This window comes from Accipiter gentilis, chromosome 15 (assembly GCF_929443795.1).
Source record: "Accipiter gentilis chromosome 15, bAccGen1.1, whole genome shotgun sequence".
Classification (NCBI taxonomy): Eukaryota; Metazoa; Chordata; class Aves; order Accipitriformes; family Accipitridae; genus Astur; species Astur gentilis.
The window spans coordinates 5,349,360-5,376,194 of record NC_064894.1 but is presented as its reverse complement, the minus strand read 5'-3'; the positions used below and the strand labels follow the sequence as shown (position 1 = coordinate 5,376,194).

At 38.2% G+C, this 26,835-nt stretch overlaps 1 protein-coding gene across 44 annotated transcripts in view; it reads right to left on the bottom strand.

The window, feature by feature from the left end:
- RIMS1 (regulating synaptic membrane exocytosis 1) overlaps positions 1 to 26,835 on the bottom strand; it is a 335,886-nt gene that overhangs the window by 200,989 nt on the left and 108,062 nt on the right. For 41 of the 44 annotated variants that reach the window (XM_049817970.1, XM_049817920.1, XM_049817954.1 and 38 more), the window contains exons 2-3: positions 14,339 to 14,552; positions 12,705 to 12,716 (exon numbers count right to left, since the gene is read on the bottom strand). In XM_049817970.1, coding sequence (XP_049673927.1) covers positions 12,705 to 12,716; positions 14,339 to 14,552 — 226 coding nt within the window. The remainder of the gene's footprint in view (positions 1 to 12,704; positions 12,717 to 14,338; positions 14,553 to 26,835) is intronic. The other 3 variants (XM_049817924.1, XM_049817931.1, XM_049817971.1) reach the window with 1 other exon arrangement.

Here is a 26,835-nt window from a genome sequence, read left to right as displayed (position 1 = left end):
CTACTGATCTTTATGAAGCTGAATACTCATAGTCAGTTGAACTACGCCATTCTCATTCTCTGAAGATTGTGTGTAACAAATTTTCAACAAGAGGTTTTAAGTATCTAATTGCATGGCCATACAGTTTAAAAAAAGATTTTAGTCTTCACAGGTCTATGAATTATACTCAAGAAATGGAAAAAGAATTTTATAACACTAATAATTTATATACTAAATAAAATATTGAAAATTGAACTGGGGGTTAGTACAATTTTCAGTAACATATAACGTTTTCTTGTCAGTGATTGTCTTTAACGTGGGAGAAAAACCAAACTGAACTCTATAGCAGAATATATTCACAGCTTTCCACACGTCAACAGACTGCATGAGGCCATAGATATCCTCTTTGAAGAGGGTCACTTTATGTAGGAGATGAAAGGCTAAAAAAAAAAAAATATCTGCTGCTGTATGAATTGTCAGGTTGCCTGTAGGGGAGAGAAGGCGTAGGTTTGTACAGAAGATTCAGACCAAGCGTTTAGGGTTTCATTTGAGATAAGACTAAATATAGGTATCTAAATGTGTCTACAGGCCATGACTGCTGTCTGATTTCCTGCTGTAACTAATGAAAATCTATAGTAGGATTCAACTGCCTCAACACTGGCATTCAGTTCTACCTGCAATGCCCTAACACTTCCAAAATACAAGTGTGGAGCTGTTAGGTATGACATGGAAATTACCTGAGAGCCACCCTCACCTGGGGTAGCTGCTGGAAGCTATGGTAAAACTCTGCAGTACCTGATATGACACTAGATGTCATGGGGCTCTAGTTCCCTAAACAGGCACTACAGCTGAGAAAGATTCAGAGCAGATTTAGATTAGTTCAGAGCAAGCTGAATCACTCTGAGCCACACTGACCTCCTCCAGTAAGTACAATGAAACACAGCTCACGTCTAATGTAGGGGTTCTCATCTGGAACTGATTCCCACTCAGTCTGACAGGTAAATGGATTGACTTCATCTCTCTCGGACACCTCATCAGCCTCCTCTTTAATAGTTTATAGAAGTGACCAAGAGGGCAGCTCCTCTAATGTGAACAATCGGCTCTACTAAACACTCACTTGCTGGTTGATCAGGAAAACATATACTTGGGTGTATAGAGCAAAGGGGTAAAACCTGAAACATAAGCTATTCACAGAAATGCAAGAGTAAGGTTATATCTGTGGTGAAAGCATAGCAGTAAAAACCGGAATAATATAGGAAAAGCAAGTGGATGAAACCTTCCTGCATTTAATTCCCAACTTCACCTTGTTGCTTTTCCTGCTGCATTGCAGTTACGTGGGCAAGAAGTTGTCGCCGTGGTCCCTTTAACCCACCACAAAGACAGTCAGATCAGTCCCTGAAATAGGCTGGGAAAGCAGGTTTCTCTACAGCTAAAAGGACTGATCCAAATAATCCTAAAGGCTAAAGCTGTCTGGCTGACAAAAGTCTTGAGAGCAGTGTGCTGGATGGACTTTCAACTGCCCTCTCCACACTTAGAGAAGCTACTTGGCCAGAGAAAAAAAGTTAGAGAGAAAAATTAACTTTCCCAATGCATGCATAGGTAAGTAATAGAATACATGAGTTTTGATCAGTTACCGCACATTGCAGAGATGCAAATTGCACCATCATTAATAACATCCCAGCAACATACAAAAATTTCCTCCAGTCATGACAACACAACCATCATGTGCATGCTTATCTATTTATAGAGTCCCAGCAACATCTGCTCAGCTCTATGATTAATCTGTATTTCTCAGTAATACTCAACTTTTTACAATGTAATATCCCCAATCATTTTCACAAAACTTACCAATACGAAGGTTTTGCTACAGGAGTCTGCTTTTCTACGGGCAACTAAATCACCAATCTAATAGATCATTGAAAAAATAACATTTAATTCCAAATTTTCTGTAAACCTGTTGCATGTAAGTTAGTTGACGGGTGTTTTAGATGGAATACTGAAATTGCACAGTATGTGATTAAACTTCAGCCTAAATAATTCGCAGCTCTTTGGAAAGCTCAATCTGGATTTAAAAAATTATTAGGTTTTATCTGCTCCTCAAGGAAATACAGATTACATTTTACGTAGATTTTCACTTAATCTCTTACCAGTCATTAAGCAACCAGTAACAGATATTTTATACCATTTTATAATCACAGTTTTGGGGAGGGGTTTAATTTATCTCCATAGGAAGGCTGAGTTGCAAATGGGTCTCTATACTAATAGATTCAAAAAAACCCCCCACAAAATATTACAGAAGCTTTGTCTATAGATTTGCTTGATTGACATACACTGTTCTATCCCCAAATTCACATAAAATCATGTACCTCAGGTATATCTATGGCAAACTATCCTAAACCCTCACTAATTGCAGCACTGGAGATACATAGATGGAAGTATCCATCTGTTAAGTAAAATCACAAAATGCTCCAGAATGAAAAAGATATAAAAAGATATAAAAACATAGATGGAAGTTATCTTTTATCTAGGACATTGCATTGCTAAAAATACACTGAATTTTAATCCTGGATGAGGATTAAGGTTATTTATAATAAAAAGAGAAATAGAGAGCGAGAAAGAGCAGAGATTACATCTAGTCCTCATAATTACTTTGTTCTCTGGAAATTTTTTCTGCTACTTGTCCGTTTCTCATAACGCTTAATAGGTCATAAATCTTATCAAATCTCTCTTTGCAACAAGATATCTTTTTAGCTAAAATCTCTCTGGTTCTGGGGTGACAAAACAGCCCCAGAATTCAGATTGCTAAATTCAGTTCTATTTAGCATCTCCACATTATGTTGTAACTACTAAAAACAAGGAATTGTGCCTCAGCAGTGTACATAATTATGGAAATTATTTTAAATTAATATTAGAAGTCATATTTAGTCCAAACCCCCACATTTCACATTAAAAAACCCCTTAACACAAAAAGGATCTTACATGAATGAGGGCCACAATGATTCAAGCCTAAAGCTACAAATTCCAAGAAGAAATAAATTGATCAAGAGAAGAATTTGCTGGGGCTAAGGGGCACACTCTGGGCTGTGGAATCAGCCTGTGTTTAAATGAGAGCGCTTTCACGTGCCCCGGAGTGGGCAGCATACCGGGTTTGTTGTGACCAGAAGGGAGGTAGCCACAGGCTGAACAAGGAGATTCAGTGAGTTCAGTTGCCAAACCCTGAAGTGTTTTAGAGAAGGATGGAGCACGATTAGAAGAAATCTTCCACTTTACTGGATCCTTTTACAGGAGGACTGTTCAAAGACACCGCAGCTGGGGACCACCGTTTGAACTAAGGGACAGGCTAGAGTGTCTTACAGCAATAAAACCCAAGTATATCCAGGAAACAGACCACTGCTGGAAAAACTGAAGGTGCATTGCTCAGATAAAAAACACTTCCGCAGGACAAACAGCTCTGAGCTCTTTGTTTGGACACCAGCAGTCAGCTCTGCTGGTGTACCGTATCCTCTCAGGCATCCCACGAACACGCTCCTTCAAGCCTCCTGAGCCTAAAGACAGGCTACACATTTCCCCAGAGCTCTCCCGCACATCTGCTATTCAGTCCTCGATTAAAAAAAAAAGGACAAAAACTATCTCCAGTCTCTAAGGCTAAGCTTTCATTAGAATATCAACCAGAAGAGATATCAAGGTTCATAGCTTCTGGGTGAATTAGATGAAAGTTTAGATGGTTTGAAATGTTTGCCTGCTCAGTATGTCTCCGTAAATAATAATAATCTGACACAACGCAAGTATACACATTACATGTTTGTCAACAGTAATAATGGCACTTTTTACTTGATTTCTATTTTCAAAGCATTGCACAACACGAATTCATTTCCAGTGATCAGACTCACTGTACAGACGCACATTGGAAATGGGTTCTATCCAGACTCACCCCACCCTCACGCAGGCAGAGCACACTGGCTTCCACATTGTCCTCCACCTGACATTGCAGACCATTCATTTCAAAGAGCTGTAAATCTATCTAATGACATTAATTTATTCCCCAACATGTTGATACAATAAATATGTGCAAGCCAAATTTCAGAGAAGCTAGACATGGACAAATTAAAATTACCTATACCAGTCACAGTCTCTGGATTAGCCACCTCTTTATTCCAAACTTCTGGGTTTTATACTCCAAGATTACTTCTTTACAGACTGAAAAAAAGATTATATGCAGCACAACTGAGACAGCTAGATGTTATATGGAAATATGTTCTAAAACTTTCAATTTTAATGCTAATACTATGAGGATACTTTTCTACATCTTTTTTATTAACATAGCATATTTGCTCATTAATTCTGTATTCCGTAGCAGAAAGAAAAGCATAGTATGTTTATTAGATATGGTATATAGTGGTTTAGAAATCTCTCATGCTACCAGCCATTTCTGCACTGCTGACAACCCATTATTCTGTTACAGAAATGAAGGTAACAGAAACACAGTAAATACACAATACCTTGCAAATAAAATTGTTGGCTTAATTTGGAATACAATAGGGCAAACCGATTTCAGAAATAATCACTGCAAACTTGATATGGCAATGAAAATGCCAGCAGTTTGGGATTTTAAGATACCATAAAGGTAATAGTCTGTTATTAATACTAGTGAGATTGGATTTGCCTTGTTATCAACAGGCAACAATAAATTCAAAGCAATTCCTACAATGAATTAAAGGACTTGAAAAAGTAGCACATTGGGGAAAATGAAGACAATTAAATGTGCATAACATCCTCAAAGGATGCCAGAGCAGTTCCAAATAAGTATAGTGACCTCTCAGCTAAAACTGCAGCTTGCTATATACAGGCTTTGCATGGGTTTAAGGCTGAGTTTGTTTTCCCTTGATAGTAACATTGCTGGAAATGTGCTGAGGTGAATGAAGAACTGGAGGAGCCAGAAACAGATTCCTGGGGTGACTACGCTTTGAAAATGATCACCTATACAGACCCATCTACACAGACATCCTACCAGTAGCTAACCAACCCCACTCTCAAAACATCTGGAAGAGATATAAGCCTGAAATATTTACTGTATAAACCTTAAATATTTATTATAAGCCTTAGTATTTACTGAAAGTGTTAATAATGAGTCAGCAATAATAACTTGTTTCTAAAAGGTTCCTGTTACAGGAGAAATCCCTCATTAAAGAAGAAATGCTCCATTTAAATTTAGGGTTTTAATTGTATGTATCGCTATTATTACAGCTACCTACAGACCTTTTTGATGGCACGATTGCAAGCAAAAGGGTGATCAAATACTATTACTGTATTCCCAATCTATCATAATTAATAAGTATAAGCAATAAGATGTAGAAAGAAAATTTGATTTCATGCATATGAATACATCATTTTAGCAATTTAATTGGCTGATTCTTTTCTCCTAATTTGATAAAATTATATACATATTTTGACTAATCAAGAATTATCAGAATTGCATCTAATTCAAACCGTTCATGTTGTTTGCTTTTACCTTATACCAGATATGCATACTTTATCATATTAAAACTATAAGGTCATACTTACTCATTTTCAAAACTGCAGTGCACTGAACAGACAAGCATCAGAATCTACTGATTCTAAAGTAACAGTTTATAGTATCGTGTTGATTATATTAAGGTATATGAACACATCAAACAGCAAACAGGCTCTTCTCATGACTTCTTAATATTGTGTTGCACCGTTAGTAATTTTTATTATCCTCTTTCTTCTTAAAGTGCAATGTATACAAGACATATCAGATTTCAATTGTTAGAACTTATTTCCTTTCCTCTTCTTTTCAATATGTATTTACAATTGAAACTAATTACCTAAAAATATTTTCCTTTACACAAGACCCTTATCCCACTTCTTTACTTAGGGATTCAGGGCATAGGTGAACACATTTTTGACAGAAAAGTGAACAAATATATTTCTATATTGTTGCATTTCCTGAAGCCAGAATTATTTCTCAAATCCCCAATATCATCCTTCCCTAGAACTTCAAATTTTCATGGATCAACAGATGCAAGACTACAGTTAACACTGTTTATTACTCAGTAACATAACAAAAGGGTAAAAAAGGGCAACACCTGCTGACACACAAGCAATTAAAAGTTTTAAAAAAATCAAGAAGCTACAAATCTTATTTTACTCCCAGGATGAGGAATCAAAAAATTCTTAAGGGAATGCATTCAAAACCAGAAGTGTATACTATCGCATGATACTATTTTAGGTTTTGGGTTTGTGTCTTTTTTGTTTTTCTTTAACTGATTAAACTTTTCGTATGTATTCAGCATATGGGATTTTATTTTAAATAACAATGAAAAAAATCACACAGCCTTCACTCACTGGAAAAAAAACTAGTTCTTTCCCATTATTTTTAAAGCATCCATTTAAGCAGATCTAGCTTATGAGGTATAAAATGTCAGAACTACATTTGCTACTATCTTTTATTGTGAAGGCACACCTTTAAAAGTAAAGCAAGGTAACTTATTAGAAAAATGGAATAAATACATTTTCAGCAATGTCAAATCTAAACACAAACTCCATGTGTGCTTCTGGACAAAAAGAAAACCAGAAAAATCATTTCAACATTTTCCATTCTAACTTTGTAGTGAGACTGACCCAAGTCAGGTAGGAAGATACTCCTCTCTACTTCAGTACTGATAGTGCTGTATTCCCATCTGGGAAAGCAAGTTTTAATCACCACGGAGTTCAACACTGATCTCCCATGCCTCAGACAATATCTGAGCCAGTAAGATACACAGCATTGCTGCGAGAATCACTTGAAGGCTCTTTGGCTTTAGACCACCAGCTTAATTGGACCAAATAGAATGTAAGGTTGTTAGTGTTAAAATGATAAAAATACTACAGTGAAGGCAACAAAAAGCTTGAAGTTATTCTGGTAGCTGTATTTTTTTTTTTTTCTTTCTCTCTGTTTGAACACTGAGCCAAAAAAAAAGCATGGTACTTGTTAGTGCTCTTTCTGAAGGATTCTGTGAAATTCTGGAATTCATTTGTCCAAAGTTGTAAATCACAGAATTTAGATATTCCCTAGCAGAACTTAAGGAGATTTTGTGTAAGCTCATAATGTGTGTAGTTACAATGAGGCAACAAGTAACAAAAAATGGCATGAAAGATCCTGGACTCTTTCATCGTTCACCATGCAAGCCAAAAGAAACATGGATATGCCAAGCTGTGAGGAGCAAGTTCGTCCACGTGGCCCTGCTTGGGCAAGGGGGTTGGAGGAGACGACCTCCAGAGGTTCCCTCCAACTACAGCCATTCCGGGATTCTGCGGCTGCTATGGCGTACCATATTTTTTGTCAAGATAAAGATAAATAATAATTCCTCAATTGATTTAAATACATTGAATGATTTACAGATTTCAAAGGTCAAAAAGGTGGTTCGTAAGAGCTTTATTCCACCCCATACTTCCTTTATTAGACTATACAGTAGGATGCATGTATATAACATGCAGTATGTTCACTTATGAAAAATCTATACAATATATGCTTATACATACACATACCATATATACGAGTACATGAGATTAGTCAAGAGAAGAGAGAATACAGCTCTTTTTGAAAACCCTTATTGACCTTTGAGATCCTATCAACATCTAGGTTTTTTAACACAAGTTTTTGCAATGGAAGGAATTATTACACTCAAAGGTATTGCTGACATTTTCTTAACTAAAAGAAATTCAAAACAATTCCCATATTCTTCAATCAATTAAATTGAAATAAAGGTACTGAAAATACAAGGCTAAAAATAGGATAACACGTCCAGTAGTAACACTGCAGGGGATTAAAAGTTTTTATTCATGCTCCATTAGACTACATGGAGTTTCTAACATTGTTTATGTAGGGTCTCCACAGATCACTGTTACCCAGGTTGCATGCTAACAGCAAAAACAGCCATGAACGATTCAGGAGCCCTTTGTCATGGGTTAGGACAGAAGGTTGCAGTAGCAATATATTTGCTTGGTCATCAACTGTAGAATCGCATGACAAGGAGACAGTTTAAGTGTTTGGCTAACAGGTAAACTAAACCTGGATAAACCAAGGAGCATAACCAAGCCGTTACCAATTTCATGCCGATTTAAAGCTATAAGGGAAAAAACCTCAGCTGTCTAGTGACTCTTCTACACGCCAACCATTAAACGAAGAAGCTCTGATCTGGTTAACTTCAGAGCATGAACATCAGCTGGCTGCTTTTTTTGTTGTTGTTTACAAGAAGTGACTAATTTTTGCTAGCTGGACACTGAAAAACAGGTGTTAAAGTCAAACATGTTGCTTCAGCAGACTTGGTGAAGAGCAAGCTGATGTTAAGGATTTAATTAAAAAAAATGTAACATTGGATTTGTTTGGAAGTGAACTAACTTCCCAGAAAGCAGAGTAAAGTGTTCTGCATTTTCCTTGAGACAGAATTCCTCAGTTTCTTGTCAGACTTTTTTCCTTTCCCTTTTTCTTCTTTTACCTGCTGAAAGCAGCAGTTCTAGGGAGCGATTACTGAAAAGTGGTACTTCGTTCCTGATGCATACAAACCCCAAATCTTTTTAGGAAACAAATTATGTTGAATGCTACAGAGAGAAAGAATTTATCTGCTATCACTTTGCAATTTGCTATGTAATTTTTACCTCTTTCTGATGGATTTTTTTCTGGTTCTACAGCTGTATTATTCAGAACTTACATAAATTAGCTTTTTAATGGACAATCTGACATAAGAGTTCTGTGGAAGGGATGTAAAAACACTCCTGACAATCCAGACATTTTGTTCTGACAATATTAACAACTTCTGTTAAAACAATTAGTACACAGCTGAATGGCACAGCATATGTGCCCAATTGGTAAGGCTTAAATTGGCAAGCCATTATGTAAGCAAATTTTAAGCATAATTTGAAGGAACTAAATGACAAACACCCTGTAAAAACACCTGCCATACAATTAGGGAAAGGTTTCCAAGTTGTCTTTCTTTCAGAGTATAAATCACTGACTTTATACTAAAATGAAAACAATTCCAGTGAAAGCCAGATCGGAAGCGTGAATCTCTAGTATTTCAGCACTGATAATTGACATTACTTTCCACAATCACATACTACTAAATTCGGTTAAATCAATTCTCGTGTATCTATAATTGATTTCACATCCTGATTTCCTCCTAGTCATCCTTTACATATGTAAACAGAAAAATGAGTAAGCAAACTCCTCTATTCTGCACAACTAACATTTTTGGAAAACACGGGAAAATGGTGACAAAGCTATTTTTCATCACTTGCTCCAAATTCTTTTCACTTTAAATTTGATCAAAAATTGTAATCCTAAAGAAATCTGTAGAGTGGCAGACTGATTGCTATGGATAAATATACAGCTTAATCCTGGAACATGGATCTTCCACCTAATTCTGTCAATGATGTCATACAAATTTCATTTAGTTCAATACACCCACAGCACCTCACAAAATACTTGAATTTTGATTCAGAGAAACTGCATTCACTCATTCAAGGCTACGTTTGTATCCTAAAATGTATCCCCTTTTCTACAAGGGGAAAGAAACAGAGCTGTACGGCTTCATATATCGGGTGTTTACAAAGGAAATGCATCTTTTTGCGTTACCTGACCAAATATTAGGAAGTAGTTTTACAGGAACGGTGCAAGGAAAAAAGTCGTATTTTTGGGTGGTTTTTGCTCCGCAAGGCTGTGGTACCACTGGAGAGAAGCAGTGGCAGCCAGGCCGTCGGGAATACCGAGCCGGGGCTCTGCCCGCTCCTTGCCACAGCGCGGAGCTGCCCCAGCCGGGCATCGCGGGTTCTCCGCTGCCCGAACAGCCCCGATAGTTCACATCGGAGGGGAGAGCGAATGCAATGGAGAGAAGGAACTTAAACCCGTTACCATTTTTGGCAATTAAAATGCTGGTGTATGGAACAGAACTGGAAGGATCCAGAACAGAAGTGTAGACGCTAAAAGGAACTGACAACACCTGGAAAACACTGTGCCGAACTAAAAGCAAGTGGTCACTCCTGCCAGCTTTTCTCTAAGCACCTACCTGACTTCCTTCTGAAATGCGCTCTCACATAAGATCCTCTACTAGTAATATTCTGCTTTCTTTAAAAGTATATACAAATGCTCGCAGCAAACAGGCTGCCACATTCACAGAACGGTGTTTCTGAATACTAAGGTAATATGAAGGAAAATGCTTGTACTTTTTCCGTACATAATACAACTGCCAACTGTTCTCAAACCCGATGATATTATTACTAACATTATTAACACTGAACACTCTCACTGCACAAGTACATTTAAGCCTGATTTGAATAACCAAACTAGCTAACAGTCCTCTTATCTGATGCTGTTTCCATTAAACGTGGTCTGCCTGCAATCATATGAACGGAGAGCAGGCTCAGGTGAGAAGTATGAAGAGCTAACCAATACTCAGAGAACATGGAAGAACTTCAGACACATATTTAGGGGTGCGTTTTGACATATGAGTCCTTGAAAGTTATGTGCCTCATTAGCCACTAGGAAGTAGCAGTTATTGCCGATCAATTTTGTGAGTGTACTGGAGTCATCTCTTGATAAACCTAGGATGCCCACTAACTCGCACTACAAGGAAGCAGTCTTGTGGGATGTCCTTTATTATTTTAAATGAGGAGGGAACATATTAAGTTCTGCTATTTATTTTTGGAAGAGTCCTTAAAATATATTCGGTGCTTACTTGAAAAGTAACAGCTTTGAAGTACTACATTATCCATATCCCATTTTAAAAATACTTAGCTAGGAGCAACAGTTCCAAGGGACCTCTTTAGGATCTAATACATTCCCCTACAGCCACAAGCAACCACATTACATAAATCCTTTCCTAAACTGTAATCAAATTTAACCTTTAAAACTTTATTGAGTTATTTTTTCTTCCAGTAAGTCACATGAAAAAATTTCCCAAGGCTTTACTCTACTGATTGCAAAAATCTGTTTCCAAGCCAAGAGCATTTATGGCCAAGTCACACCCATTCGGTCTTATGTATTCACTGTCCTCTAGTTTGAAGGTTATTCTTATTGTTTAAAATTACTGTACTTCTAGATATCAATTCTGTACTTCTAGATATCAATTCCAATTGCTCTACCTTTTGTCCCCCTAATCTCTCTAGTGTTCTCTCATATGAGCAGCTCTCCGTTTCTTTGATCATCCTCTGTATGATCTTCTTTGTGGCTATCACAGTTTGCATTTGTCAAAAATGGGTAACGCACAGTTCACAACATCCCAGGTGAGGTCTCATTAATACTAATTCTCCAACTCTACAGAAAATACCTTGAATCTAGAATAATGCTTTACTTTTCCTGGGCTTGGCACTTTAGTAACTCACACTTCATAATCCTTTCCAACTGAACCACCCCTAGCTTGTAGGAACTTGGCGCATGTATTTCTATATTAATGTAATTTATTGTGGTAAAAATTCACATGGAGAGAGCAGGGCTCATATGAACACGTTTTAAAAGTCTTTACTAACACAAAGCTCACCAGATAAAGAATGGTATGTCCCTATAGGTAGATTAGTCAGGAATGTCGAGCCCCTGAAAATAATTATTTCAGCGTGTTGTTCAGAGTACCACGCAGAAAACAGTGGAACGAAGCTGTAGCAAGTTCTATTTCATAGCCATTAGAAAAAAACCCATGCTTTCAGAACACTACTGCAATATGAAGGTGTGAGAGAAAGCATTTTCTCCGGCTGTTGCACAGTACTAACTTGCAGGTTACGGCTATGCTATGTACGTAAGTTGGGACGTACCGGTACTTCGTAATACAAGCGTTAACGCCATCATCCACACGTCAAAAACTCCATTGAATTGTAATGACTTTTACACTCGTTTCTGCTGAAGTGCCAGTGAAGCTGGCTAATTCCCACTCCCTAAGTCTCCAAGTTAAACTGTGGAACGCCACCTTTTGCCGACGTGGCTGAGAAGCGGCGGTAAGAGGAGGTGCGCTGCTCTGCGGGAGCACGGCCAGCCCTTCCTCCGCGCACAGGGAGCGGGGGTGAACGGGGAACCCCCTCACCTATTCCAGGTAAGGCACAGGCATTACTGGGGAGTGTACCAGTACTCGATCCTAAAAGCTTTGCAGATTTTTGAAATGGTAACTACACGTTCACTAAGGATTCGCTCCATCCTGCTCACTACACTTATGTCCAGTTTTAAGAGGTTATACTTTGCCTATGCATATTATTCCAAATGTAAATTAAAAAGTTGATTTCGCAAGAATTCCCTGAATTTCTGCTGCAGCCGGAAGTGAAACACAGCAAACCATGTAAATCCATGTGAAATTATAATTAAAATACTAAATTAGATTTCCTGAAGCTGATGGAAGGACCTTGCATGCAAAAAAGTCAAATTGTTAACCAAAGGCATTTTTATGAAATAAAGCTTTATTACACTTCATTACCTCCTCTACTTTTTAGCCTATTAATAATTCTCAGTTCTTAATTAAATTCTTTTATTGTCCTAATTTTGACAACAGTCTTGGGTTTCCTTGCTGAGCTATCTTGGAAGCCTGTGTTCAGCTAGGGGATGGGCAGGCACTGGGTGTTAGGATTCCTGTTCTTCCCCCCTCCCCTTTGGATGATTTTAAAATTTCAGTTCAGTTTTTTACATTAATAGGTTTCCCAGTTAACTAACAACATTATAATAATAAATGATAAAAAGCATGGATTCTAACCACTTTGTCCTCCTTTGGGAAAGCATCCAAGGAAGCAGAATAAAAAGAGAAAAGAAAGAAAGAAGAGAAAAAGAATAAAATAGGCAAGTATTAATAGACAGATTTCAAAGAAATGCAATTCTAATAACTCTCTAAAAAGAGATAAAAACATAAAATCTCAAAAAAAAAAAGCTTTAAATAAAAAGATGACATTACTGCATAGTAGAAAACATGTTTTCCCACCCTAACCCACAGAAGCATAAACAATATAACAAACAAAAGGCAAGTTACAAATGAATGGACGTTTTTCCATTTCTGTGACTTTAAACAGTGGGTGAAAAATACTTAAAATATATTCAATTTTTTTCTCAGTAAAGATAATCTGTATCATATGCACTCTAACTAATAGTATAAGGTTAACATGTCAAACTATATTTTCATAGACTTGCTCTAATGACACCACCTGCAGGTAATGCAATGTAATGCAACTATTTACATGAAAAGATGAATATATGAGAATTTTTGTCCAGTACACCTACATAATTTTTTCAGAATGTGAATTTAATTTAATGGACTCACAGGTACATCAGGGCTACAAAAAACTTGCAAAATAAAGATGAAACACATTTTTTGAGGGCTTGTTTCTTGAAATTTGAAATCTGAACTTTCAGATGCCCTATTCAGTTGATGTTTAGCTCAACAAAAGTGAAAAGGGCATAAACTAGTTCCATTATGAACATGATTATCTGCTATAAAATTTGTGACCACTTTAAACTGAATTTGTACTGATACAAAGTGCATGAACGCATGTCCCCTGCAAAAGACTGGCACCTTAAAACCATATGAGACAGTTACCTCATCTCACAATAGATAACAAAACTCTTCATGCAACAGAAGGGTATTTGTAAAATGTTTTATAACACACCACAGTCCTAGATGACCAGCCAAAATTAATCACTGGATAATGGTCTTCCAAATATAGATCTTACCACTCATGTACAAGTGAACAGTCGGTTCCTTGTAAGGGACTGACTGAACAGAGGGAATTCTCAGACACCCTTCAGTTTTATGGACAGCTACAGTGGCTAACTGCATGTGGATCAGAGGGAAAAAGATTTCTCTCACTTGCCTGAAAGTTGGATACCTAATCCAGATTAATCTAGAGTTTTCAAATAATTTTAAAATAAATTGACATAACACTCTCACTGTGGTAAGAAAAATGGTTGGGGTTTTTTTCCTAACCAAATAATTGACTGATTCTATGTAAGAGAAATCTATAAGTGTATATGAAAAGGTCTATACAAAAAGAAATCTGAAATGAAATAAGAGTTCAATAAAAATTTATCAATGTGGAGTTGTACCTGAGCAAAAGGGTTTCTCTTTCATTCTATGAAAAGCAAGTATGTTTTCTTCAAGCCATCACTCAGTAAAACTATACACTATGTAGTCTTTTTTTTTTAAAGTAAACTCAGTGAATCCTAAGTATCTCCACAATCATTAAATACATTATTCTACTTTATACACGCCTCATAACAAAGTGATGAATGAAACACTTAAGTAAAATGAAGCATGAAATGCCAAACTTAAGGTGAACAATCTGCAGCGTGACAATGTCAAGGAGGCTTTTTCTTAAGAGTACACATCAGAAGACTTACATTGTTTGATCGCAGAGAGACACGACCTCCACATCGAGCACAAAACTTGGTCCGGCAATAAGAGCATAAATGGCCACAACCATCTGCAAACTTTGTTTTATGACAGATTCCACATGTTGGAGCATCATCCTTGTGCTCTCCCTGGTAACGGCGGGCTTCTTCCCCTATCTTTCTTACTTGCTCTTTATAGCTTTCAAATTGTTGATGCAACCTCCTGCATAGATGAGAAAAAAGTTTATATAGCAAGAATAGGAGGAAATACCACTACTGTGTATTTCTTTCTTCCAATTTATAACTCTACCTAACATTCTTGGCATGTTCACAAAAATAAATTTACCTCATATCAAATACACACTGCACATGGAAGACTGCATAGGAGAATCTAAAGGAAAAAAATAACAGACATAGGTATTCCTATCAGGTTTACTTCAAAGCTCATGAGCAAATCATTTCACTTGACCAGAAATTGATCCAAATATAAAAAGATGGCAAAAAATGCATAGTTTTAAACAGAAGTATCTACCATGTACAGAATAAAAGCAGAAATATAATTGCGTGAGCAAATTTGCATTGCTTTTTAATCAACATTATTTATACAGCAGTTGTAATAAAAAAAAAATAAATCAACCTTCAGTTAGTGTCACACTTATGTTTTCAAAATCCAAATTACTAACACCTGTAAACTTAGAGATTTCAAAACACGCTCTAGAAGCACAGTGGCCCTACAAGAATCTGAGAATAATTTTCTATTTCAAATCTCTTTATTAACCATCTGTTGTATTCTCTCTGGTTAAGCATGAGGGACTACTTAAGGTTTGCTGTCCCTCATTACAGACATTTCTTCCAGCTTAGCTGTAGGAGTATATAGGAGTATTAGCGGGGATATAGATTCCAAAGATGAAGACTGGTGTTCCAAGAAGCAGCACTCTCCTCCAGCTGCCCCAAATAACAAACAGCCTGATGCTATACCCACCAACGGGCTACATGTCCTGCTACCCAAAAGACCCAGCTTCTAATCACGAGCTCAGGGAAGAGCCCTCTAGCCTTCACTTCCCCTTCTGTAAGTCAGAAATAATAATAATGAAATATTTAGTGATAAAATTTTTCTTATCATTATGATATTATCTCCAAAGAAAGAACATGTCCTCCCGTTGGTTTCTATGAGATTTTCTCGGCAAAGATGAAGTTTCAGAGAGGAACCAGCTAAAGGTCCAGGCACTTCCAGAAGGAGCAACCCAGCTCCTCTCCTGCTCCTGGCTGCGTGCTCTTACTGCTCCGTAGGGACTCCTTTTCACATCCACCAGACCCCTCCCAGCCAGCTAAATGTCGTGGTTTAACCCCAACCGGCAACTAAGCACCACGCAGCCGCTCGCTCACGCCTCCCCCAGTAGTGGGATGGAGGAAAGAATCAGAAAAAAAAAGTAAAACTCGTGGGTTGAGATAAGAACGATTTAATAACTAAAGTAAAATTTTAAAAAAAAGGAAAAAAAGAAGAAAACAAAACAAGAGAAGACAAGCGATGCACAATGCAATTGCTCACCACCCACTGACTGATGCCCAAGCAGTGATCTGTCCTTCTCGCCAGCTCCCCCCAGTTCCTATACTGGACATGATGTTCTATGGTATGGAACACCCCTGGGGCTAGTTCAGGTCAGCTGTCCTGGCCGTGCTCCCTCTCAGGTTTTTGTACACCTGCTTGGTGGTAGAGCATAGGAAAATGAAAAATCCTTGACTTAGGATAAGCGCTACTTAGCAACAACTAAAACAACAGCGTGTTATCAACTTTATTCTCACGCTAAATCCAAACCACACTGTACCAGCTACTAAGAAGAACATTAACTCTATCCCAGCTGAAACCAGGACACTAACCCATGAACCTGATCCAACAGAAAATTAATTATCCTACCATTAAAAAAAAAAAAAAAAAAAAATTGTTTTCCCATCGTTTTGCTTCCTGAATCACTCTGCTCTGAGCAGGGCACTGGATACCTGGGAGGAAGGCAGGACATGAGCTCCTGAAACCAGAAATGAAAAGGACCAGTAAAGGGCAGAATCACCCTTTTTGCAGCAACGAGCTCAGCTGCCATGAAGCTTAATTTACCCCACCCTGAAGCTTAATTTAAAAGGATCATTATTTCAGCTGTCAACTATCTTACTATTCATCAAATCATACAAGCAAGATAAATTTCTGTAGGTGCACCAGGACAGCACTGCAACTCCCGACCTTCATTTTCACGAGCTTGAGCAAAGACCTCAGACAGCCCAAGGGCGAGAGTGCAGCGGGGCACAATTAACAACTCCGGCTTTTCACCACGCTACGTGGAACCCACAGGCTTTTCACCCGCATTTCCAGATGTTGCTTCAAATCCACATCTCCATGGCTAGCATTAAAAAAATCAGGAACAGCTAAATAGGTTATTAATAGAAACAGGGAGTTTAATGAATGATAACAGTAGGTGTGTTGTCTGTAGAGGTCCTGTTGACGTCCTTCATCTCCACTGCCTGCTTTGAGCTACTTACTCCTTTAATTAGCATTGAGATTCACACCATTTAACCAATATATTTCTAGTGAGACAATGTCATGTTTCTGTGGGATTTTGCATGTGTGTGTGGTGCACTTGTTTTGACTTTAAAGATATAAGTAATCAGTGTTACTTCTATGAAATACTGTCTTGGTGAAGTGGAGATTTTTACTTTAATACTTACTTTGATGTTCAAGCCTGGAAAATGATAATTCAACTGAACTAACAGGAATCGTGGTAAAATACACATTTCATTTCGACAGGACTATCGCTGCTGATAACTACATAAATCAACCAACTCTCAGAGTAAAAACAGTAACTTCATACGGGCACATTCTAGTGAGGATGCAGCAATAGCAAAAGCTAAGAAGCCAAATAATCTATTCTCCCTCACTACAAACACAATGCATTATACTTAATGCTTTATGCTAATGAAAAACGTGGCAGGAGTAGCAAAGGGGGGTTTTTGTTTTATTTTTATATTTTACTAACCTGCTTAAAAACCCTTTGCAGTATCGAGCAAGGTAAGAAAAGTAGGTCAAAAGAATTAGGCAAAATACTGGAGAAACTTAATACTTTTGGCCACATTATTGGATTACACAGATGATTTAGCTTATCTTACACAGCTGCTCGCTTATAATGCATATAAACAACAGAAGACATTCAGGAATTTGTATAATAACCAGCTTAAAGAATGCAATTAAATAATGGAGAGGTCTGTAGGTAAATTTCTTACTACATCAAATATTCTATTAAAAAATGGAACCATGGAAACTAAATTCAGTTCTACGGCAAGACCAAAAGCTCTGGCTCTACACTAACGTGGAAAGGGAAGAAAACAGCAAGCACTGCCCCTCTTCCTGTTCTTTTCCAAGTAGACAGTCTACATCTGATTTTTTTTCGGTCTCGTATGAAGCTTAGGAAGAGTGTTAAGACAATGATGTTCTGCCCTTCTGCGCGTATCAAGGGGTAGATGAACATACTAGCAACTAAGCAAAACATAAGTGAGAGGTGATTTCATTTCTTTATAAATAAGTATTACTTATTCATAGATTTCTTACTTTCTGCAGCAATCTAAGACCCTTTTTACCATGAGGGGTTCAAAACCAAGTGCTTATTTTGCACCTCATACTCCACATTACTGGAGAAATCCTAACATTTGATCTATGGCAGGAACAGAATTGGAGAAAAAGGTTGCAGAATTCACAGGGCAGAAAGAATCTTACCCGGCTGATGGCAGGTCTGGTTCAATTACTTCTTTTGCAAGGTTTTAACCACCTTTCCCACCTTTCTGAGGAATGACGGATCTCTGTATCTCTGGCTATTCTATAACGGCAGCAGCAAATCCATCTCAACAGTTTTGCCTTATACAGAAGTATTATTTGCCTGATACAGAAATATTATTTGCCTAATACAGAAATATTATTTGCCTTATACAGAAGCATATTAAGTATTAAGCAAGAACTAAAATACAGATACATATTTCTCAAGTTTGCTCCGTAACTTCCAAGCTATAGAGCACATTTTCATCAGACGCAAGGGAAATTTAAGTCTATTAAATATTCCTTAATTTAGACAAGCACCTAAAGGTTATGTAAAAGACTTAATAACAGCATATGATATAATGGCTTGGGGGACCCCTGAGGCAGGTATTAATTCAAACCCCTCTGACAGAAAGAGCAACCGGGCTACTATGTAAGAGGAATATATTCATATATCCACACCATTTTTCAACATGCACCCCAAAATTCATCTAGTTCTGCTACTGAGGTCAATGGCATAGCTAAAAAGGGGAGGCTTCCTCACCCAAACAGCCTCCAAAAATGAAGGGAAAAAAAAAAAAAATATTAGATAAAAAAATAGAGGAAACTATTCCAGGACTTAACACTGGGCATATAGAAGGCAGACTGAAGAAGTTTTATTGAAATTTTCCTTCAAAAGTGAGAAATACAGGAGGCAGAAGATGGCCAGAGGGAGCAATGCACTGCAAATGCCCTGTGGTAAAATACACGTACACCAAATACACTGTACACAAAATACACTGTACTCTTCTTACAGTCTCCGTGAACAGCAGGACACAACGATGAGATTGAATTCATTCAGGTTTTGTAGTACCTATTAATAAATAACTGTTAAAATCACCTTTCAGGATGTGTTCTGTGACAATACAGTAACAAATACAGTAACTAATACAGTAAAATTCAGTATTTAGTTTTAAAATGTTGACCAGGAAAAACCTACCAAACGTTCTTATTCAAAATTAGTATTGACGTTTGAAATTGGTATCTTCAATAAATTTCCCTGAACACATATTTTACAACAGAAAAAAAATTCTTAAGTAGAAAAAGTATCTTCCAATAATATTATTTTGTAAAAGCGTTTTGTTGTTGGTTGTTTATTTGTTTGTTCTGAGGGTTTTTTGTGGTGGTGACTTTAGCAGACAGTACATAAAAGTTAGTGACCACTCTTGTTACTCAGTTTAAATATCCTTTGCGTTGAAACTGCAAATCTTTGATCCCACACGAAAGACAATGTATTTATTTCTCTGTTCCTTAAGATTTGATCCTTTAATCCACAAATCTATCAGCAACTGTTGCATAAGAAAATAAGTAAGAACTATTAGATACAAAATTTGAACTAATTAGAAAAATATCCCTCCAGGTATAGATGTAAGAAAACATTAAAGCTCTCAGAGGTTTACATACTTATATATTTTACATATTTATTATTGTATTGATAATATTTTTAATATTTACATATTTACATTTAATATTGCTGAACTAGAAGTCCCTTAATTTTTGTTCTGCATCACTCCAGCCACATGCCTTGCTTAACGGATCTACCTTTTTTAACATACTGTTTCAACCTCTGGGTACCTCCAAGAGCACCTCTTTATAACATCTGCGTATGAAACTTCATCCTTTGCTAGAAACGCAGAAGCGCCTGTGCCTTTGGAACTGTTTGGATCCCCAAGAGCATCACCTGATGGCCCAAGACTTCAATACTGCTCCACTTTTTATTATGTAGTAAGTTTACTTTCCAGGCAGGAAAGACCTCTCCACGCATAGGATTAAAACCATTCTCCTCTTCGTGGAGAAACAATAGGAAAAAATATCTTTGAATACAACGATACCTTTGATAAGCTTCCTCCACAGCCGTCACTGCCACGCTCGCACACCCTTAGAAAAGCATCTGCACCCGCGAATCTTCGAGCACATCAGATCCCATACGACTGAAAAAATACCTTCTGTTGCTAAAATTCTGGAAGAGACTGAGCTGCGTGGAGAGGCAGGTCAGCCTCAGGACTACCACACGTACAGGAGAGGCTGGTCCCACCACTGGCAGCGCAAGACAAAAACCAATACACAGTTGTCATGTGTACGGTGAAAGACTTAACCTGTTCACTTTTACAGGATACACGTACCTCAACATACCTTCAGGTTTCTAGGGGTTTTTCCCCAAGAAAACACGGTGGGTTCCTCTCCCCTTTTTCTTCAAAGGCATTTATTTCACAAAAAGACTGCTTTTGCTATGTGTCGTACATGTGTCACATTTTCATTTGAATATTCCATATTTTACACTGACAGTGTAAACTGGTAAAAAAAGTAGTGATAGGCAATTCTGCAAAGCTTTTCTCATGTCTTCATGTACTTATTAAAAACTGTAAGCCTTGGAGGATGCTCATGTGATAAGCATCTTACATACCTTAAACTTCTCAGACAGCTCACTGATATCATTAGGAGGACAGACAATAGACATTGAGGTAATCTATAATATTGACTGATCAGAAAGTGGTATATCAAACCACACAAAGGTTATTATTTATGTTGTTGAGTACTTTTGAGCTGGCCCAGGATGTATACTTATACTCTGCAAACATCTCCATTAAACAGATATTAAAATTATGATCCAACAATGTGATTTTTTATTAACATACTACGGTTTTGCTTTTTTGCTGTTTTACTTTTAAATTCCTATAGTGCATACCTATCTGAAATATTTGCAAATATACACTGCAGATTTAAAAGTGACAAAATGGTGCACTTGCATGTTTATGCTCTGTCTGCACAGTTTTTCTAAAAATGCCAAAGATTTGGGTCACCTTTATGACCGGTTATATTTTAAAAGTTTTTTTAAAGGTAGTATGAAAGTGTATTTTTTACTTACTTAAAAATCCAGCAGATGGCACTACAGATTGCATTTTCACTCTCCCAGTTCAACTCACAATGATTCAATCTGGGCAACTTAAACGCCTGATTTAACATTATAAAAATATTATGCCCTGTCATGAGTTCATGTTCATAGAAGAAGTGCCACCTCTAAGTGACATACCCACCAGCGGCTATCTCATGTATAAAAAAAGCTTAGTAAAATGCAGTACTTTTTGCCCTGTTCACCCATGCCATGCAAACACATAATCACACAGAGCTCAGACAATTTTTTTCATAAAAGAAGTGAGACTTTTACCAAGTTCTGTTCTTAGCATTATTTTTTATGGTAAATAAAACACAAACAAAGCAAACTCAGATTTGTTTCCACACATTTTCTTCTGCTGTAGATGTACAAAAATTAACAGGATGGCAGGGTAACATATTTGGACAAAACAGCCAGACTTCTCATGCTTCTGGATATTTAATATGCCCATGAAGGCAACGGCTAGATCTAAAAACCTGTAGACAAACTTCAAGCAGCTACGCTGAAGCTGTGATCTGAAAACGATTGTTCAGCAGCTCCGTAAAGCTGGAAGCACCTCAGTCTCACCGAGTTCAGTGAAGTCTAGATGGATTTGCTGGTTACTTCATGCATCATCTCATCACATATGAATCTGTTATTAAAATTTATACCCTCTGCACAAGTAGGACAAATTAGGGTTGCATAATAAATACACATACCTAACTCTTCCAGCTTCCAAGTGTTTGACGTAGCAATGTTAATGCGTTAGCATATTTGAAGTCCAGGGTATTCTTGAATATTTGGGGAGTGCTGCTTTTTTAGCAGAGATGACAGTTGGTTTGGTTTGGTTTGTGAAGTTCAGATAAATCCTGAATGTACGCATATTTCAAAATTCTCTACTTCTGAGTGAATTTGGATGTTACGTTAATATTCTGGTATTATTGCTATTGCTGTACTTTTTTTTCAGCATGAGCTGCCATTTTAAGAGCACAGTATTTGTCTATAAGAAACGCTCACCGAAGGCAAGACAGACATGGATCTGTGTAAGTTGTGAAACAGTTAGGAACCCAATTAATCAACTAACCTTTAGAGCAAAAAAGGCCATGTTTGTGTAGGAGTAATACAAGCATTAATCAAAGGACCGCAAATGGATGAGTTAATGGCTTCCCTATCTTGCGGGTGTTGGGTTTTGTCCTCCACAACACGGCTGCTTCTGGCCCTTTGCTGTCTGACTTCTCACTTTTCTGTGACCTTACTTACCACCCACTTGACCTTTCCCTATTCACATTTCCTGTAGGTCTTGTCTCTCCCTCCTACAGATTTTTTAAAGAAATATAGCACAATAATTATTATATACGACATATATTATAGCATGTTCTATATCCTATAACAAAACAACAAATATTCCTCAAAATCTCAGAGTTTACTTGACCTGAAGGTTTCTTCAGTCTCCCCTGTTCATTCAGCACACAACTATGGATCAACTCCATTATCCTCTCAACTTGGTCTTCACCTGCCGCCCACGACATTTTTCACCTCACCAGCAATCACCTGAATCCTGCTGGGCATCAGCCCTCTCTCCTCCACGTGCCAAGATCTCGTCTTCCTCCCCATTGTATTGGTGCAAACACAAATTTGACCACGCTTGGAACTCACAGGTCTGTTTCTCTACTTCACATTTCTTTCCTTCTGTCCAAAACAAAGTGTTTCGCAGAGATTGCCGACTCCCATCATGGGTGACCTGTACGTCAAACTCCATAAACTGAAAGCGAGATCTCCTTGTACCTCCAGCAAACCTTAACCACCACCTCCATTCTGCTTGCCACTCAGGACCAATAACTACTGTGCTGCACTGGACTCATGCCTATTTGGATCTTCACCTCAAAATGCTGTATAAGCCTCGGAGGTTAATTTTGTAAATTAAAAAAAAAAAAAAAAGTTTAGCTAATTTCATATCCGTCCAGCTTAAACATTCAGGTATCATCAGCTCATCCCTCAATTCCTTTTCTCGCCAGTGCAAGCCTGTCCTGCTGATAGTCTAATCACAATCCTGCAACAAACATAATTTGATTTATTTTACCTCTTTCTTTGTATTCCTCCAACGAGCCCTTTTCTACTGCATAAAACATAAACGGCTTATGTTCACCTTCAAAGACTTTCACAGCCTATTTCCACCTTGCCTATCATTACTCATTAAGTACCGCGACGCTCCTGCTTGAGTTAAACTTTCAAGCAAGAATCTTCGTGGTTTTCCCCTTGTTGCCCCTAACGTGGGAGCATTAGCAACAACACCATCCCATTATCCTCCTTCAAATTCTCCTTTGCCTTGATGCCTACAAAGATCTGGACAAAAATTAGGTTACTGGTATATTAAAACTTCTATTTATCAGGCCAGACAATACAGACTCCCCTGTCTGCTCCTATTATTTTATTATTTGATTAATACTTACAATGCAGGCTGCCCCTGTGGCAAAGTGCCTTTTTTCCTACATCCGTAAAAACCCTCACTCAGAAGGGTTATAGTCCATGACAAGTGCTTCCAGGCAGTATGGTAATACAAATCTCCCAACATGATTCAGAAACTCATGAAGTTACTTTCTTTATTTCTTGTAATCATTTTATGTTTCTAGTCATCTACTTTTTGGTTTCCGGCCCTCAGGCAATATACTCATACTCTTCCCCACATCCATGAGGGAGAAAGTGTTTTTAATGAATGTTGGTATTTTCCTATACGCCCATGACGCTAGGAACCAGGAGCAGCACAACCATAAAGCATTTCATTAGGAGACTCACGATAAAGTTTGGACTTCGCCAAGACGACAGTTTCACTTATAGACCTCACACGGGAATTTAGACCCGGCCACCACCAGTGGAATTAAAAGTTGTTCACATGTAACAGATACTTGTACCCTCTACACAAGTTATCTTAATTCCAATTCCCTCCTATAATCTCCTATCAAGCGCATACTACCCGGCAGCATCCTGACGAGCCTGCACAGGCTGAGGCAAGAAAGTCCCACGCCTTGGTTAGAGGGTCTCCCTCCTCATCCCACCGGAGCAGAGGCGCACCACCGAAGCGGCGTGGAGTGCAGCTTTATTCCTGGGGCTCCTATCTGGTGCCTCTTCACCAGCAGTAACAGTCATTTTCAAGCTAACATCTTACTAAGGGCAGGTTTTCTGGAAGCATATAAACGAGCTCATTAAATAACTTGCATAAAATGTCATTTTTCAGCTTCCTGGAAGTTTCCTAATGTAGGTTACTGGAAAACTTTATTTTCGTATACTTCTATTTGTTTTTTAAAAATAACCACAGCCCACAAGCAGACTTCCTCCTTACACAACTGAAGAACTGTGAGTCAGAAATGTACAGTATCTACAATAAGGAATTTACATTCCAGCTTCCCACAGTTCCTCCCAAATGACCGTTATCCTTTCTGAGGTATAAAAGAGAAACCAGGTAACTAAGCAAACAATGCATAATAGTACTAAAAAAGGCATAGCTAGGGAATTCAGAAAGAAATTGTCTATGTCTTGTATTAAAAAGCACTTACACACTGAGATATATTTAGTACTGAAGGAATCAATGCCTTCTGCAGAAAAATAATTAATTATTATCCCTTCTTTGTTTAAAAACATACATTCTTATGTCATGGCTTTTATGAAAAATGCAATTAATTTAAATCAACTGTTTTTTTCTTTTGTTTTTTTTATTCTGAGTTCATAAAAATATGAAAACCAATACCATTGCTAAAAAGATGTTCCATTCTCCTCACGTGACTATTTCCACTACCTTAAGTAAGAGTACAGCTCCTATGTTTTATGGTAACTGCGTGCGGAGAAGCTTATGTTCCAAAAGTTGAAGTCTTATTTTTCATAAAAAACGTTTCAGTAGCATTAGGAAGAGTTTCGTGGGGTTTTTGGAGTGAAAAATGTCACATTTTAACCCTGAAGAATTATTTGGACTTTGAAGGTTTTAACAGGCAAAAAAAATTGAAACAAGACTGAGAGAGGAGGGAGACAACACCTTTCCACCCAGTACCGCTCCATCCCAACTGCATCTCAGGACCTTGCACTTTTGGAACCTCTGTGCCCCCTTCCTTGGCCTTTTTAAGGAGGTGTAAGCCCATCCACCTAATTGCTGTTATGAGCTGGGATCTGGAAACACATTCTTCTAAGGCAGGGCATGAGCCTTATTCATGATGCCCCAGCTGGCTTCACAAAAACAAGGAGGAAGACCTCTGGGTCACAGCACAAGCATGGGAAACACTGAAGGGCAACACAAATCCAGAATGGAAGAAAACCAGGTGAAAGATATGATCTATCCCCTCAAGGTGGAGAGGGAAGTGTAGGGGATGAAGATTACACGAGGGTGGAAGAGGCTCCAGATGACTGCCTTGGAGAACGAGAGCCTTGTCGGAAGAGGTCACAGCAACAGAAGTCCAGCCATGAGACCGGGTTTCACACAAAGCCCCTCAGGTAAGCTTGTGATGCAAATACAAGCAAAAGAGTTACTATTGATGACTTTGAAAATATTAATGAGTTAAAAGAATAGAAATAGGATGGTGAGTGGGAAATGGTGGCAAGGAGCTACCAAGTCCCCTGTCTTCCACGGACAGGAGAAGGATACAGCTCCACTATTCTAACAATTTTTTTAGTATTATCCAAGTTAAATTGGTAATTACATTGACCACAAATAATTACACTGCCCAAATTCGGTGACACAAGGCTTAATATAATATGAAGTCTCCTCAGGTGAGTCAGCTTGCACATAGTTCCAACACCAAAATAATATTCATAAACATTTGTCCCCAAGCCCATTGGAAACAGTTGTTTTAAAAACTGCAAGCAACAACCATATTCCTCAATGGTTTCTTCACTCACATCTGAAACATCAAATTCAATAAAACTTTCTTTTTTGAAAACAAGGAAATGACAAGTTGTGGCACAACACGCATTACCTTTGGTCTCGTGGAACAGAGTCCAGCATGCTTCTAACATGCAGACTGCCTCTGTGCCTTAGGGCAGCAACTGACTCGGTACCGCACTGGAGAAACCACGCCGTCCTTGCTAAATGTTCAACCCTTCTACTTCTTTTACCATCCTATTTTAACTATAGCACCTGCCCTTCCAGCTATTGTTTGAACTTCACTTACTCATCGTCAGTCCCACGGGTTAGACTCCTCTCTCATCCCACTCCTGCCAGCTTCCCAGGCGAGCAGACTCCTGTGACCTAATACAGCCAATTTGCTAGAATACAAAGGTACGTGAAGTGGTATCATGCAGAGAGGACACACGTCTACCCCCTTGCCTTATACTTCTACACTTCCCTGAGCAGCCCCAATTGGCCTCTGTTGGTTCTCCAGCCCTAACGTGACCTACGGAAGGGGGATGGAGCTAAACGCCTTCAACACCACCACAAAAGTGGGAAAACAATCACGGGAGTCAAAGAATTTTTTTAAAAAAAGAAAAGAAGAGAGAGAGGTAGAGGGGGGTAAGAGAAAAAGCATCAACTGTAAAAACAGTTAATTGCAGGGGACACCAAGCAGAGCACCTTGAAGACCTCCACAGAGCCAGCTGACCACTCAAACAGTAGGATGGGATGTTGGAGTCCCGAAGTCTCCAGAACCCCCCGTCAGGATTCCTCTTCCCAACGCTCCACACGGACAGTTTGGCCAGAGCCCGCAGAAGAGCGGTGAGAACACCCCACAACGTGTCAATGCCTTGTCCTTTGGTCTTAACCAGTATGGGCATTTTTATAGACCTCTTACCTCTGTGGACAACTCCACCACGTAACCATCCCAG